The sequence below is a fragment of the Nematolebias whitei genome, chromosome 6, assembly GCF_014905685.2.
Source record: "Nematolebias whitei isolate Nwh7 chromosome 6, NemWhi1, whole genome shotgun sequence".
Taxonomy (NCBI): Eukaryota; Metazoa; Chordata; class Actinopteri; order Cyprinodontiformes; family Rivulidae; genus Nematolebias; species Nematolebias whitei.
Window position 1 is genome coordinate 39,965,969 of NC_056503.1, and position 17,178 is coordinate 39,983,146.

The 17,178-nt window shown below is 39.7% G+C and overlaps 1 protein-coding gene across 1 annotated transcript in view; it reads left to right on the forward strand.

Moving 5' to 3' along the window:
* Positions 1-14,078, forward strand: part of LOC119410713 (protein furry homolog) — a 50,853-nt gene extending 36,775 nt beyond the window's left edge. Inside the window, exons 45-61 of the mRNA XM_037677603.1 lie at positions 701-798; positions 878-1,048; positions 1,141-1,281; positions 2,974-3,150; positions 3,700-3,864; positions 4,903-4,977; positions 5,076-5,246; positions 7,131-7,331; positions 7,538-7,681; positions 8,484-8,644; positions 8,736-8,943; positions 9,296-9,445; positions 9,528-9,626; positions 9,711-9,794; positions 11,044-11,154; positions 11,244-11,449; positions 13,640-14,078. Coding sequence (XP_037533531.1) covers positions 701-798; positions 878-1,048; positions 1,141-1,281; positions 2,974-3,150; positions 3,700-3,864; positions 4,903-4,977; positions 5,076-5,246; positions 7,131-7,331; positions 7,538-7,681; positions 8,484-8,644; positions 8,736-8,943; positions 9,296-9,445; positions 9,528-9,626; positions 9,711-9,794; positions 11,044-11,154; positions 11,244-11,449; positions 13,640-13,898 — 2,621 coding nt within the window. The 3' untranslated portion in view covers positions 13,899-14,078. The remainder of the gene's footprint in view (positions 1-700; positions 799-877; positions 1,049-1,140; positions 1,282-2,973; positions 3,151-3,699; positions 3,865-4,902; positions 4,978-5,075; positions 5,247-7,130; positions 7,332-7,537; positions 7,682-8,483; positions 8,645-8,735; positions 8,944-9,295; positions 9,446-9,527; positions 9,627-9,710; positions 9,795-11,043; positions 11,155-11,243; positions 11,450-13,639) is intronic.
* Positions 14,079-17,178: the final 3,100 nt, after the last annotated feature.

Here is a 17,178-nt window from a genome sequence, read left to right on the forward strand (position 1 = left end):
ACTAAAAAATGCAGGATGGTGTCCCTCAAGGACCAGTGTTGGGAACCATTAAAGATGGAGGAGCAACAATGTTTTTACCTGTTTGTCTGTAGCGTTAGTAAAATAACTTATAAACCACTGGATGCATTTTAATGAAACTTTCATTTAAACAATTGTTGGGTGTTCAACTTCAACTGATTAACTTTCGAAATCAACCTAATTCAAGATGGCCGCAGCAACCAACTAATCTTATGAAACACAAATCTGTCTTTAACTCAGTCATTTTCACATTCAACAAAAAAATGTATGTGGTAGTAGTTGAGTTTCACTCTCAACACACTTTAATCTCTGCACATTCTGCAATAACTTACCTACAACAGTGCCATAACTGTTGGCATAAACCTAATTTGTCTGTTAGCAAAATATCTTGTTAACCCCTGGGCAGACCTAAATCAAACTGTCATAAAGTAATCAATGGGTGTGTATCTACAACTGATTGATATTTGGAGTCACTGCAGTTTAAGATGGCCACCACAGCTAATTGATATTATCCTACCCAAAAATGACTATTACTGTATATTGAGCTGAAATTTGGTGTGGTGGTAGTCGAGCATCATTTCCATGATATACTGTATTCCTTCAAGGAATGTTGGTCTTTTCATTTTTTAGAGGGCTTGTGAAACATTAGAAGACTAAAGAGACATATTTCTGGCTTTTTAAGGTTTTCCCTTGAACGTTCTCTGCCTGCTCCCACATCTTGTGCAGAACTTTGATGCACCTACAGCGTTTTGTCAAGCTGCTGCAGAGAAGATAGCTCAGGTTTGCTTTTGTTTGGTGTTTCTTCAGATTTTCAGATGTTTTTTCTGTATTTTTGACATCGCTGCTCTGTTTTCAACAGGTTTGCCTCGAGGAGAAGAATTCCAAGCTGTCCAACCTGGCTCATGTCATGACTCTGTATAAAACACACTCTTATACACGAGACTGCTTCTCTTGGGTCAACGTGGTGTGTCGGTATCTTCATGAAGCTTTCTCAGACATCACGCTGAGTCTGGTCACTTACATGGCAGAGGTTTGTGCAGCGGATCTTGTTTTTGTTGTGTTCTTTTAATAATCTTTGTGTTTTGGGTACACAACATTAGGTGATTTTTGTTTAACCCACAGCTGCTAGAGAAAGGTCTCCCCAGTATGCAGCAGACACTTTTACAAATCATCTACAGCCTCCTGAGTCACATGGAGCTGAGCGACGTTCAAGCCAAACCCTTCAACATGGAGGTCCTCAAGACAATAGAGAAGTTTGTCCAAGTGAGTTAAAGCTTTAACAACCGAATTACAGATTTAATTCCTATAGTGGGTTCCAAAACCGGAAGACAAAAGAAGTTCTGTATTCACTGTTTCTTGCACAAATGTTTATAACAACTGGAGGAAAAAAATTATTTTATGTCAACTCTGTACATTTGTAGACCCATCAAGCCTGAACAGGCTGCTGAAAGTCAGGTCTTAATAGTGTGAATGTTTATGAAGCGTTCACTCTATTGTGATCCATTTTTCTTCTGTACGTTTTTCAGTGTGTTTCTCATCCCGCAGTTTTCAAGGCATTTCAACTAATCATATATCAAAATGGTCAGCTCTTTCAGGACAATCATGCAATGACTTTTGATAGTGCAACTTTAGCTTTTTGAAATATTTAGCCCTTTCTGACTTTTTTTCTCATAGAAAATTAATTAGCTCATTTTACATCCTTCAGATCTTTAGATCTGTTTACAACCTTTTACTGCTCCTTTCACATTTTGCTTTTTGTTTTTTTTTGCTTTTTTCAGATAATTTCCACTTTTTGGTGCTCATTTCTGCTTCTTTCAGTCTAATTGGGAAAACATGTTCTTTGTGCTTTCTTCTGATCAGCTTGTTCTACCTTTTCAGCTACCATTTAGCAATTTTTAGCTCATTTCAGCTGTGTTCAGATAAATTCAGTTTTTTGTAGTAATTTCTGCTACTTTCAGCCTATTCAACTTCTTTCCACTAATTTCAGCATGTTATGCTCCTTTCAGCTTTGTTCTGCTAGTTTCAGCCTTTTCTGCTATTTCAGCTACTATTTAACTGTTTTTATACTAGTTTTAGCTTTTTCAGCTACTTCGACATTTTTTAGCTCATTTCAGCTCTTTCCACTTCATTCTGGTAGTTTAAGCTTGTTTCAGTCTTTTCAGCTAGTTTTCAGCTAGTTTTTGCTGATTTCAGCTTCTTTTTAGTTAATGTCATAATTTTTGTACTTATGCTTAGTTAAACCTAAATCAGCAAATATGTGTTCTTCCTGCTTTATTCTGCTAACTTAAGCTTGTTCTTCAATTCAGCTACTTTTCAGCATGTTTTTAAAGCTAATTGAGCTGTTTTTCAGCGATTTCTTCAGCAATAAATATTCACACTGCATTTTCACAGGAAATGCAATTTCTCTAGGTCTCATATGACATCTTATTTCTTCAGTGTCTTTGATTTCAAAAAGAGCAACATTAAAAAACTACAAAAGGCATGTATGGTTTTTAAAACATGATTTTGCACAGGTTAGTTTTGCCATCATGTGCTAGTAAACTTACAGATATATATTTTTGTACCATATGGCAAACGTTTGTTTGTACCCACAGAAATAAAAATAACACAATGGTTATTAAAATGACTTAAGCTTGGAGTGGTTTGCTCACAAGGAGTGCACCAAAACACCTGTCAACAGGTGCAAAAGACCCAGAGAGCTACAGAAATAGCTTGATTGCCCCAAAGGGTGTGTAACAAAATGAGTCAATGGTGCAATCTTATCCAAGGACAAATTCATTAGTTTGCTTTTTAACAACTGTGCTGAACCATCAGTTGTTGTTCATGGTTCTTTGTTATATTACGTTTAATTTCAAGTTACTTCAGTGACCTTTGCAGGTTTTTCTTTCTTTGAAATGATTAAAAAATATACCCATGTCTGGATATCTCTCTTTTTTGTTGTTTTGTTTGCTGCAGACTGTCCATTGGCGGGAGGCACTGAATATCCTGAAAATGGTGGTTTCTCGATCGGCCAGTTTGGTGCAGCCTTCGTCCCAGAGTGACCTGCCTTATGAGGACATCAGCCGCATCTGGGACTGCTCCTCCAAGGCCCTGCCTGGGAAAACTCTGGATTTCCACTTTGATATATCTGAAGTAGGAGTCTCTCCCTCTTTCTCTCTTTTCCCAGGTTTTTTTTTTTTTAAGTCTTTCTATCCTGTCGCCCGGATAATGTTTCTATTTTGGGCCTTGTATTTTTATTTCAATATTTTCCAGGGTGTGGTGCTTACTGAGTTTGTCTTTTTGGAATGGACACAGTTCTTCCCTTTCCTTGTTGCTTGTATTTATTATTAATGAGTTCTCTTGGGATTAGCTTTGAAGCACAAAAGGTAACTCCTAACCAACAGGGACAGTGCTGGAGAGAGATGAAAACATAAGCAGAGGGGTGTTTGTGTGTGGGAACAGAACAGGGAGTTATTTGTAGTTCTTGAATGGCAGGAAATGATGTCAAGTCTTTGCTCCTTTCTGTTGTATGTGAACCAGGGACATGTTTGCAGGCAGTATGTGTTGGTAAAGCTCTGATCGCACCACAGTCATTCCAGACAAAGCAGGAAGCTTCATGGAGAAACCAGATAAGGACTTTCTCCTCCTCAAATTTTCCAGAATCGTCAAAGTTTGTGGTTGCGTCTCTTTGTTTGCATTTAGACACCAGTGATCGGTCGGCGTTTCGATGATCTGCAGCGCTCGCCAGGCCATGACACAAAGAGCGTCACAACGGCAGTGACCCACAGCACCTCCTCCACCTCCTCTGGATTCACCTCCACCAACGTCCTGGTGCCAGTCAGCTGGAAGAGGCCTCAGTCTTCGCAGGTTAGAAAGCAGACTTTTGTTCCAAGTTCAAGTCAATTTTACTGTCTTTTCCCCACAGGTGGTACATGAGGTGGAACGAAATTATGTACACAGAGTCCCAGTTACACCCAACAATAGCAAAAATATAAAGTGTAAATAGAAACTGTGCATAAGGATCTGTGATATACATTAAGATATACGCCAAACGAATGCCATACGGCACACCAAAAGATCTAAGTTATACTCTAAACACTAATAATGCAAAACAATATGACGTAACAACAGCAGCCCAGCCCATTTATTAGTTTATATAAAAATAAAAAAATTGATGGTCTGGTGGTGGTTGAACCTAGAATGCAGGCAGGACCAGGAGAACTTGGGTTTAAAGTAAAAGTTATTTAATGAAAAAATAAACAAAAGGGCTGACGTGGCAGCAACAACTTCCATGAATCATGGGAGGGCTCGAAGGGAGACAAAAACCAGGACGTCGTGCAGAACGTGGACCATGAGCAAGGAGCCTTCATGAGAAAAGGCCCAGAAGCTAAAGAACAGGAGACGCAGACTTAAATACACAAAAACTGACGAGACAAATGACAAACGGCTGGGAGGGACAACCGGTGAAGAAGACAGGGACTGGATGAGCTGGGACAGACCACATGATAGAGACAAACCCAAAGATCAGAAAAAGGAAATAAGAGAGGAGAAACACAAGGAACACAGACAAGAGGACCGATTACCGATTATGACACAAAATGCATCATAGCTTCTCTTATTTTAGTTTAGCGTAGCATGAATAATCAATTTGTGTTACATGTGATAAGATCTATCCATTTTTATTTTCCCTTGCGGGGAGCTGGTGCCCATCTCCAGCAGTCACTCTGCAAGAGACGGGGGACACCCTGGACAGGTTGCAAGTCCCTCACAGGGACACATAGACAAATGAGACAAACATTCATTCATGCTCTCACCCAGGGACAATTTAGAGTATACATGATAATATGTTTGACATAATTTACATGAAGTCAAATTACTCAAAATATTTCTGTTTATCTTTTGCAGAAAAGAACAAGAGAAAAACTGGTGCATGTTTTATCTCTGTGTGGACAAGAAGTGGGACTCACAAAAAACCCTTCGGTAATGTGAAGGGAGCTTTGGCAGCACTTTAATTTTCAGCCATGTTTAGTTTTGCATTTAACTCTATTTAGTTATTTATTCATTCATTCTCTGTGTAGGTCATCTTTTCCAGCTGTGGGGAACTGGACCTCATGGAGCACCAGCCCAGCCTGGTGTCCTCTGACGAGGGGACCCGGGAACTGGAGAACACAGACGACACCACCTCGGAGCAGCAGTTCAGAGTCTTCAGAGACTTTGACTTTCTGGATGTTGAGCTTGAAGATGGAGAGGTGAGTCATCTTATGTTCCATTGGACAGCTTATACATCAAAAGCAACAGCAGTGAGAATAAAGAATAAACAGATGTTCATTTTTCTGAAGAGTACTTTAGTGTTCTGCTGAGTGAGGCTCAAACGTTCTATGTAACAGATTCTGTCTCTGTTTTGTTTTTTGTCTATGCTATCTAGGAGCTCCAGGTGAGTTTAGTCATGCTGCATTTGCACTTGCTGTGTTTGCTCGTGCAGATAAAATAACAGCTGCCGAGCTGATGGCAGAAACACCAAATATAGCATGCTGCACTGTTTATAAAACTGATTTTGTCACATTTATTGACAAGAAAGATTCTGAACGCACTGTGTGTTCTGTTTAGTTGTAGCATACATCACAGTCGTTTAGTCCCACCTTTAGATTCATGAGTTACAGAACTGTTGACATCTGCTAACTATAACCAATCAACATTTAGAATAAAGGTATATATCATGTTGATGTTGCATGCTCGCACACTGGATCACACCCTTCTTTCTTTTAAGAATTAAGAATGACCATTCAAATATAGGCGGTGGAAGAAATAGTCTCAAAACTGGCCACAATTGATGAAAGACATTAAAATCAATACAAAGACTTGATTTTAATGGCTACAGAAAGTTTCCCCCGTTTGACATGCTGAGATGGAGCTTTGCTGAAATTTGTAAATTTGACATTTTCAGGGTCTTGTTGACTTAATCAGAATCAGCATCAGAATAATCTTTATTATCATTGTACCGAAACACAGTGAGATTATGTTTGTACAGTCGTCCAAAAGATGGACGGAGTGCACGTTGCTGCTGCTCCAAGAGCGCAGTCCCTTATTCTTTTATATAGGAAAGTGGGGAAAAGGCCACGAGGAGAGGATGGTGGTATTACAAAAAAGATCTCTTCACATCTTGTCCTTATTAGGACACATTTTAAGACATCAAAAAAACTCTACCAGCAACCACATTCATAAACACAGATGCATTTGACGACAAGACGATGAGATTTGTCCATGAAGCACTTCCAGATAGCACCATAGTCCTGTTAAGATGTTAGTGTCAGTCGGTACAGCTCTGATCAGCGTTCACAGAAGTTCTCTGCGATAGACAGCACCTTCTTAGTTTACACATCTCCCAGGAGAAATTTGATGTCGGCCTGCTTCGAGGCCAAATGGGGGAGTCAGATTCAGAAAAGCCACAGTTGTTGATTTTGTTTCAGGCAGACTGTTATTTCTCATCAGCTTTGAGTTCTGCTGGTACTTTTAATCAGAAACTGCTGCCGACGTCTTCTTTAATAGCCGATAACATAGGTATCTGCCGGTGCCAAAAAGCAAAAACACTGCTATCATGATTCCAATATCTTAGGCATCCTCCTGAGACGATATGGAAAGGCACATCGGATCCATGACGTATCCTGCCGCATGCCTCTCAGCGGGGCATGAGGGCTCTCCAGGACTCTTTGTCGCTTTGTTGAAAATATTTTTAGCGATTCCATTAAAAGTCCAGCTGACCAGATCCATGACAGTAGTTTACGTTTCAGAAGATGTGTAAATAGGAGCTCCAATACACAAGACAGAGAGCAAAAAAGAAGGAGGAGGAGGGGAGAAGGAAGAAATGCATCCATCTTGCACAAGAGCGAGTGAGGAAAAAAAACAAAAACATTCTAAATGACCAAAATGGCACTCTGGTTTAAAGGCTGTTAACCTGTAAATATTTGCAACCCCACCACTTTCGTAAGCAAAATGGAGCTTATTTAAACTTCCAGTAATATTTTTATAGGAGTCTGATAATCTAATAACACACAGGCTTTGTAATAAACTGCATGGTTGTATTGGATTATATTGTTGTCAGCGTACTGGTAAAATTGAGCTGTTGACTATTGCAGGGAGAGACTGTGGACAACTTTAATTGGGGTGTGCGTCGGCGCTCTGTGGACAGTTTGGACCAAAGTGACCTGCAGTTTCTGGACAACTGCCTGCTGTCCAGCATTACGCCCAGCTTCAGCAAGGCTGTTCATGAAGACTCAGATGAGTCCTCTGAGGAGGATTCCCTCACCGTCAGTCAGATACTCTCTCATTCTCAGCTCGTAAGTTTATATTTAGGTAGCTGTTTTAGACTTAACCCAGTTTTTTTTTCTATCATTTTCCTTTATTTTTCTATCATCCCATGATAAAACGCTCTCCTCAGAGTGTTTGAGTCTAAGTTTGTAAAAGCTCTATTGTTGAGAATTTACCTTGGTTTGAGTAAAAGTTTTTATTTTATTTTTAAAAGGTTGTTTTTGTCTCTTTGCAGAGTATCAACCTATCTCCAACAGCAGAGATCAGTAGCATGGACACCTCCTATGGCATTTTTGACCAAACGTCAGCAGATTCAACTCCTCTGAGCACCAAAAATCCCAGTTTCGAGGTCCAAGTGTCAGAGGACTCGAAGCAGCGGGTGAATAAGTGCTTCAGAGTGTCTGAGATCCTGGGAACTACTAATTCTTGTCGCAATTCCTTACTTGAACTCTTTACTAAATTAGCCAAATAGGAGCTATCCTTTTGCTTCTTTTCTTTGTGTGATGTATTGGATGTTAAATGTGCTGTAGGTCCAGTCCTGAATGTTACCGCATGTCTCTGAATTGGACTTTTCTGCATTTCCTGGTTTTAGAGAAGCGCACAAGCTGATCTTTTCTTGGTAAATTAGAAACTGCATGCAAAGGGAGACTGAACTAAAACCTGCAAGCAGATTATTTGTAGTACGCTGGGCTGTGGGATCGTTTGGGCTTTTCTTTATTTGTGGCAGAGATTGTTTGGGAGAGTGAGGGAGATCTTTAGCCTGCATTACAAACAAATTGTTTCTTTTTCATTTGTCTGTTTAAGGCAATGTGTATACCTATTGCTTCTTTATGGGTGGCTCTGGGCAATAACTAAAAACTCCCGGCATGTGGATGGTCAGAAAAGGTTTACACATTGCCTGTGTGAAACAAAAAAAAAAAGTGTGCACTGCTGGCCAAGTTAAAATTCTAAAAATTGATTTGATTGGCATAATTTATTCACAATAAATGAACCAAATCAAAGAAAACATCAAAAGGAGTGTCCATAGGGTGCCAAGCCAAGGTTAGTGTGTGTTTTAGCCACACCGTGATCAGTTTAATGATACAGACTCAAGAAGTGATAAATAATGAAATGCATTGTGGTTCATTTATTTATGACTCTAATTAATTTTACTTGTTGCTGATGTTTCGTTTTTCTTTCAGAATGAGGACTCAAAAGATGATGACGACAACAGTGTCCAAGAGGAAGAAATCTCTCTCTGCATCAGTGAACTGCCTCCTGAATGTCAATGTGGGGACAGTTTGTCCAGTTTGGTTGAAAATGGTGACAAAGCAGGGCCAGATGTTGACATCTGTTTACCCAGGTACCCATTCACAGTTTCAATACACACTAAAAACTTTGGCATAAAATGTTGCTCGTTTTGTGTTTTTTAATGAGCATCCATGTCTGTTCAGTCTTGCGGAGGAGGACAGAGATGACATGCTGGACTCGAGCTCCTCGCCCCCGCCGTTGCCCTTCTTCTCGGCCATTCTTGCCGCTTTCCAACCAGCAGTGTGTGACGACGCAGAGGAGGCCTGGCGGAGTCACATCAACCAGCTCGTCTGCGATGCAGATGGCTCCTGTGCAGTCTACACGTTTCAAGTGTTTTCTTCACTCTTTCAGGTATCGTCAGCTCTATTCTGTGCAGTCCAACAGTTCAAATTGCGTAAAAGTAAAGGAGGAAGTAAATATGAAGGAAAAAATGCAAACAGAACAAAACAGAGCAGCACAGATTCATGTGAAAACAGGGACTCATCAAATAGTTTAGTACAGTATGGTATGCGATACAAGACACCCATGCCAATCCAAGGATGCTCTTAGCTTCATTCTCCTCTGAGATTCCATAACCAGATGTTTTTCAGGCAACTGAACAAATCTGATAGCAGAAATTTTCTGAAAATTTAAAAGAAGAATGTAAATACTTTATGTAATACATAAGCTTGTGTGTCAGACAGTGTGTTCGTTTGGTTTGCAGAGTATCCAAACTAAGTTTTGCTCCCTGACCTGCGATGCTGTGAATTATCTGGGGGACGGCTTGAGAGGAATAGGATCAAAGTTCCTGAGGTCTTCAGAGATGCTGGCTTCATGCTCAGAGTGCCCAACTCTACTCATTGATACTGACACAGTAAGTGGACTATAATCTTGAATGTCCTAACATGTTGGCGATAAAAGAAAAAAAAGAATCAATAGCTGAAGTGTTTCTACAGATTATGTCTTATGGACTTCTGGAGAAAATGAAATTCAGTGTGTTGGAAATTCAAGAGTATCTGGATAGTTACATCAACAGAAAGGAGGCGGCTCTCACTGTAAGGAGATGAAATATTGCTCTTAGCCTGTGTGTTGTCATTTTGTAGTTTGAGCTGTGATTAAGTTGCGTTTCTCACACACAGTGGTTGAACAGCTGTAAGACCACTTTTCCCATCAATACAGTAGACACGGTGACGACATGCCAACCAACGGAGATGGAAGAAAAGGTAAAATGTGAGGTTTTCAAAATGTACACAATAACTGAAACACGGTGATTGACAGATAATGTAAAACACACGTCTAATTAAATCAGCCAGATTGCAAAAATGAGTGAAATACTAAGGATTCTGTTCTTTCATCTGATCTTTCATACTGTACTTTCTGCCTTACGGTTACTGTGTGAAACTGTAGCTCTGTGAGTGTTACGTCTTTTCTTTCAGTTCTTGTCAAAACTGGTGCATGACGCGTTGATTCCCTCCTCTGTGTGAACCGTTTATAGTTCTTGTGAATGTTTTCAGCTCTGCTGAACATAGAAGCAAGCTGTGCACGGCTTTGGATGTTATCAGCCCTTTAAATGAGCGTTATGAGTTGTTATCATCCCCATAGGTTGCGTTCAGACCCCCCCTCCTGTACCTCCTATTAGCTTTAAAGGTACATTGTTAGCTCTGATAATAGGGTCACATGATTAGGTTAACAGTAAAGGGTCTGGGGTTTAGGGACTGGGTTAGGTTAATGCTCAAGGGTAAGGGGTTAAGTTTAGGGTCAGTGCTCTGGGTCAGGTGTGAGGTTAGGTTTAGGAACAGGGTTAAATAAAGCAACAAAAAAAATCTCCTGGTTTTACACACATGTGAAGCTGCATAATATCAGCAATAACAACGTAACTTCAAAACTAGTAGGAGGGACAGGAGGGACAGTCTGAACGCAACCTATGGGGATGATAACATCTAATAACGCTCATTTAATGGGCTGATAAAATCCGAAGCCGTTGAGCTGTAAATAATTAACAGCAAAGTGATTTGCTGTTAATAAAATAGCCTGTTGAAATGTTCTTAAGTTGAATGTGTTTGAGTATAATTATAGCATTTTTTACTTGTTTTATTTTATAAACTCACTGTAAACCCCCTTTTTTCATTCTTATTTCACATTTATCCATTATTTAAGCACTGCATGTGACTAAAATGACCTGTAGTCATATGTTTCACCCATTTTTAAATGGGAATCAGTTGCATGACCTATAATTTGTTTGTTTGTTTGTTTGTTTGTTTGTTTTCCTAACTTCTTTTTTGCTGTGTGACATGCTTGCTTGGTAGCAAATGGAATCTCTGGCTGTAAGTTTGATGTGGCTTGTTTCTTTTCTTCCTTTACTTAAAGCAATCTTGTGTTAGTTTTTATTTTAAACAGATTATTTTGTGAACTGTGGGTGAACTGTGTGCAAGTACAGAAACCTTATTCTGAAACTTTTGCTCTTTCTTCCAGCAACTGGAGCTCTGTCAGAGACTCTACAAACTCCACTTTCAGCTGTTGCTGCTTTTTCAGTCCTACTGTAAACTGATTGAACAGGTCCATGCAATAAGCTTGTTTCCAGAGGTAGGTCTATCCATCTTTTGTTTTCTTTTATTTTTGAAGCCATGATCCTCATTGTCCAATTTATGTTCATTTCATCCGCCAACCTTTAGCTCACAGATATGTCCGGTGAACTAAATGAACTGAGGAACAACCTGAGGGTAGCAGCAGCCTCGGTGAAGAACGATGACACTTCTGCCTGTGAGAGTTCCTGCTCGGAGACCGTCCTGAGCTCCTCTGAAGCTGCAGTGCAGGCCATCCTGGAGGCTCTAAAGAACAATGAGTTTCTAAAAGCCATTCACTACATTCGGGAATGCAGGTGCGAAACATTAGATGCTTGGTGTTTGTTCATCATGAGTGTGTTAAAGGTGCTCATTGCAAATTATGAAATCAAACATGTAAAAAGTTATGCTGAACTACCGGTATATCAAATCATGCAATGTGAAGAGGTTTACTCGAGTAGTTTCCAAAATTTATTGAATGCACATCTGAAATACGGGTCCACTCTTAATGTAAACTAAACAATTTACTGTATCCCATTAAAAAAAAAACATGTGAAAACTTGTCACATGATTAAAAATAGGGTATTAAACAGTGGAGTGCCTTGAATTCAGAGCTCAGCTGTCAAACACTCTGGCAGCTAAAGTGTTAATTTAATGTTTGACTTATTTTCAGTCACTTCAGCTGTTTTCCTAGGTGAATAAACAAACACGCATGATAATTGGCATATGGTCACAAATTTTGCTTAAAAATCTTAAATTTAAGAACAAATAAACATCAGTGTGTGAAAAAATTTGTGTGAGTATTTATAATTTTGTATTGCACCCCTTTAAGTAAGATAGCACCCTAGTTTTCATCTAACCTGTTCCTCCAACACCTCCTGCTGGTTAATAAAGCTCAGCAGAGACTCTTCTCTCTGCAGAAACTAAAACTGGCTCAGCTTCACAAAATGTTGATGTTCCACCTCTATAGAAGCCCGATTGAGAGCATCATTACAAACTGTTTCACAGTGTGGTATCGCAGCTGCACAGACGCTGAGCGGAAGAACTTGACCAGTGTAGTGCAAACAGCCTAACTGGGATCATGGTTACAACAAAACTGCATGCCAACCCATAACGTGTAAAATTGTACAAACCAACTTGTTCAGTCTGACAATTTGTATAAAACTGTACATACAAAGCTGTATAATTTTATCTAAACTACTGCATAACCAGTAGAAACACTGTATATAGATATATGCAACTGTCACGCTTACATCCATATGTTTATAACTCCAGCTGCTATTTCAAAACTGTAGACCAGGGCTAATCAACTAAACTGCTAAGGGGGCACAGTTACTGAAAGCCAGCAGCTTAGGGGCCGGACATGCAGCAATATGTAAATAAACAAAGTATTACAATGATCTGTTACATTTTAAATTTGTTTATGTAGTTGTATGGAATTAAAAGGGGCAGCACGGTGGCGCAACTGGTAGAGCTGCTGCCTCTCAGCGAGCAGGTCCTTGGTTCAAACCCCGGTCCAGGGGCCTTTCTGGGTGGAGTTTGCATGTACTCTCCGTGCATGCGTGGGTTTTCTCCGGGTGCTCCGGTTTCCTCCCACAGACAAAAAACATGCATGTTAGGCTGATTGGTAACTCTAAATTGTCCCTAGGTGTGAGTGAGAGAGTGAATGGTTGTTTGTCTCATTTGTCTCTATGTGTTTCTGTGATGGACTTGCGACCCGTCCAGGGTGTCCCCCGCCCCTCGCACAGTGATTGCTGGACATGGGCACCAGCGACCCCCCTGACCCAAAATGGAATAAGCGGGTAAAGATAATGGATGGATGGATGGATGGATGGATGGAATTAAAAGGCAATAAACAGAATCCAAAAGTGTAATTCAAAGAAATTACATTTCAAGATTTATTTCCTTGCAATAAAAGTAGTGATATTCTAATGTGAAACAGTATTAAAAACAAAAATGACACACTATGACTATTATTTTACACAAATATTACTCTGCCATCTCTGACTAAATCTTTATGCTTTTCAAAATAAAAATAAAAAGTTGACTATTTTTGACATTCCCAGGTGGGTCCATTAAGAACCAGTTCTCATTTACAATGACATGGCTGCACACAGCAGATCTTCCTCAAACAGTTCATAAATCACAGGTGAAGCGTTCACATCCCACTCAGGTGTGAGCTTTGAGCGGAACCAAAAGAGGCGGAGCAGAACTCAGCTGGGCTGAAAGCGAGCGCAATGTGTGTCGAACGTCTCCTTTGTGTTATGTACTAAATGAATTACTTCACTTAATCCATCCAACTACAAAACTGCTTTGCTAGTTGAACAGCCCTGCTGTACTCCTATTTATCTTGGTATCTATGTTTATGCATCTCATTTTAAACTTTACTCTATCACTTTACTCATATGCTGACATGGAGTGATGCCAAACATAATTTCATTGAACATGGTTCAATGACAATTAAAGCTATTTATTCTACTTTTACTAAAACTTTGATTTCTTTGCAGAACATTGTGGCCAAGCGACATCTTCGGCAGCCCCTCTGAGGATGAGATCCAAACGTTACTGAGCATTTACTTCAGACATCAGACTTTGGGTCAAACGGGAACATTTGCTTTGGTGGGCTCAAAGCAGGACCTGACGGAAATCTCTGTCAAGCTGATGGAACTTAACGGGGAGACTCGGGACATGATCCGACGAGCACAGGGCTACAAAGCCGTCACAGCTTTTCTCCCTGATTCCAGGGTTTCAGGCTCAACTCTCTGATGTTGGTGTGGCGGTTCGTGGCACTTGCAGCTGTGCACTCCAGACTTGTCTGAGGCAGCTCTTTCATTTCATTTTTTTTTTTTTTTTTTTACCAAAATCTCCATTTCCTGAGAAGAACCAAACCCTTTTCTCCAGCTTCTGTCTCACAGTATCTCAATGTCTTGAAGTCCATGTTAAACAAGCAGCAGTGATGGTTTTATTTCCTCTTATAACAGAGGTAACCTTTCCTTGCTTGAATGAAAGGAATTCTCACGAAGCCACCATTTGCTACAGACATCAACAACAGTCCCATTTAACAAATAATGTATCAAACTTGCGTGATGCTCTATCAGTTGTGTTTTACTTGTTAAGGGAAAATGTGCAATCTTTTAACTTTCCTGTCTCTTTAAAGAATGTATTTAATTGTCATAGCATTGAAGACACTGTTAGTGGAGAAAAAAGGGAGGTATCATTATGTTGTTTTAATTGTGAGTCCTTTGCGTGTATTTATGTGTAGGTTTTGATGTGTCGTGACTGTGCCTGAGTGTGTGCATTAAATTATATTGACCATCATGGGTGGAATTACTGATTCTGTTTCGTATGAGTGGTTCATGTTAAATTATTCTGACATGCTGCAAATCTACTGTAATATCTACAACCTGCATGCTACCTTGTGGGTTATGTACTTAAACCATATTACTGTACTTTATAACTGAGTAGCTTTTATTAAATACAAAAATATATTTATCTTTTAAGCAAGAGAAAAAACACTGTTACCTTTGAAGATCTATAGAAAATATATTATTTGTTAAACCTGCCAAGCTTGCAAATTCAAATAAAGAACTTAATTGACTGGTTGTAAATAGCAAACTGAAGGTGTTAGTAAAACTCAAGGTTGTAGTTTTGTAAAATTGAAATTTGAGTTTTATGGAGATGGGGAAAATGAGCTTTTGAAATTGTTGTTGTAGCCTCCGGTCCTGTAAATATGTTTGCTTTGGCAATGCATTAATATTATATTTTTATTTATTTTTTGAGGTGTTCTCTGTTCACTTGTCACTAAAACACATTTGTTAACTGGGGAGTCATCTTGTCATCTTTATTATCACTTTGACTATGTCGTGTCATCATAACAACGGTCTCACACATATCTTTCTCAGCGAGAAAGAAACATGAATAACAAGATTATCAGTATAGGCTTTCAAAAGTTAACACAAATGCTATGTAGTTTAGGCTTTAAAAGCATTACAGAACTGTTATGTAATAGGAGGTTATGCTATAAAACTGATACAAACATCTTAATTTAGGTCCTGATGCTGACACAGTCTGTCTTTGTATTTCTGCGTTCTGCTTGTGTCATTCTGTTCCTTGTGTTTTTGGACTCAGTATTTTCTATCAGTTTCCACTCATTCCTCCTCCTGCCTCTCCAACCTCCTTCTGATCACTCCCACCTGTCCCTCATCAGCTACCTGCCCAGGTGCTTGCATTACTCACTCCCCCTCTGCCTTATTTAAAGCTCTAATCTCCTCCACTCAGTGTCCAGTCATTGTTCTGTTAAAGGAAGTAAAGGAAGCCATCTTAGTGAAGAGAACCTGTCCATCGTTAAACAGAGGCTTCCGTGTTCATCTGTCAGCCTCTTACAGTGCTGTTACTGAATCACTCAGCCCTCTGTGAATAGCAAGTGGCCATCGCTGTACTAACAATCAGTCTTTAGGCTGATTGTCCTCCTTTTGCATGTGAACAAATTTTGGCTGTCAACAGCAAACTAGTTGATCCACCATGAGGAGGTGCCACTAAGACTGAGTTTGTTGCAGCTCAGATTGAAGGTCTTTTGGATAAAAACCAAATTGCTTCAACAAAGAATAATTTGTCCAGAGGACCTGACTCGACATTGTTCGATCATACTGTAGGATTTGAAGCTATACAAATGCCACAACTCAAGCTGTGACAAATTATGGATTTTCTGATCCTGACTGTAAGTCCCAATTGTAAAAACAAAATAACTTTTTTAGCAGTAAGTAAAGCAGACCTATGGGTTTGAGAAAAGGTGCTGTTTCATACATTTAGGGTCTCATGTCTTTTATTCCCTGGACTACCACCAAAGTAATTTAGATGCTTTGCATATGAATTGAGAAGACAGCAAGCACGGATCATGTCTGGCCCAATCAAAATGAAATTCTGATGTAAACTGACCACTCACTGACACATTTCACTTCAAATTAGACAAAAATGTTGTTTGGCTTCTCAAACTGATAGCAATCCTTGCAGGAAGGGATGAGCAAATATATCAATATGAAATTAGAACCCTATACTTTAATTTGATGTAAAGCCAATGGCAGATGGTCTCACCACTGCTCACCAAGTAATTTTCCACCATGGTCCTGATGCATGCTCAATAATCCAGGTAGAAAAATCCAAAAAAGTTCAATCTGGTCCTCTGGACATTCAAAAAAATAAAAAAGGAACTTGGTCTCTTTGTCACGCCCCCAAAGAAACCAACTTAGCACCAACATAACTGGTTTGTTCCACTTTGGAGCAAGCTGTTGGAGGAAGAATCAGTTTTCTGTTGTGTGTTTCCTTGACTGATGAAGCCTTCCGGATCGAAGGCAAAACGTTTCAGCACAAAAAAAGAAGCTGTCCAGATGACCTGACTGAAAAATGTTGGATTGCACACCTGGATTATTGAGCATGGACTTTGTTGTTAAATATGCCAACATTGGTTAACAGTATGCTTTGGGTGTGACATGCATCAGGAGGGGTTTCCAACAAGCTCTGCCGTCCACGTGTCTCATGGACTACTATTTTTCATTTATTTTTCATTTACCCTTTATTTATACAGGTAGTCTCGTTGAGCCACGATGACTCATTTTCAAGAGAAACCTGTTTTAGGGAGCAGATGGTGGGGGTTAAGGGTCTTGTTCAGGAGCCCAGAGTGGGGAGAATGAGGGTGGAGGCAAGTGTGGGTGTTCCACCTTTTCCACCCACATTTTGATGTTGACCGTACCGGGAGGTGAACCAGCAACTTTCCGATCACAGGCCCTAATTTATATGGTGTGAAATTCCCTTACACCACATTAATTTTCTAGATCAGTCCCCCTAAAATGTATTTAGTTTCGTGTATTAGAATAAGTTGAACTTTTATTGCATTAAGATGATCACCATCGTGCTATTTTAATTTGGGACTTTTATTTTGAAGCCGCTCCCACTTCCGGTCGGGGCGCGCGAGATTTGTGTTGAGCTAGATGATGTAGCCGCTAGCAAACTGGCTATTAGCAAGCAGTTTTTTTTTTCTTCCTGTTACCAG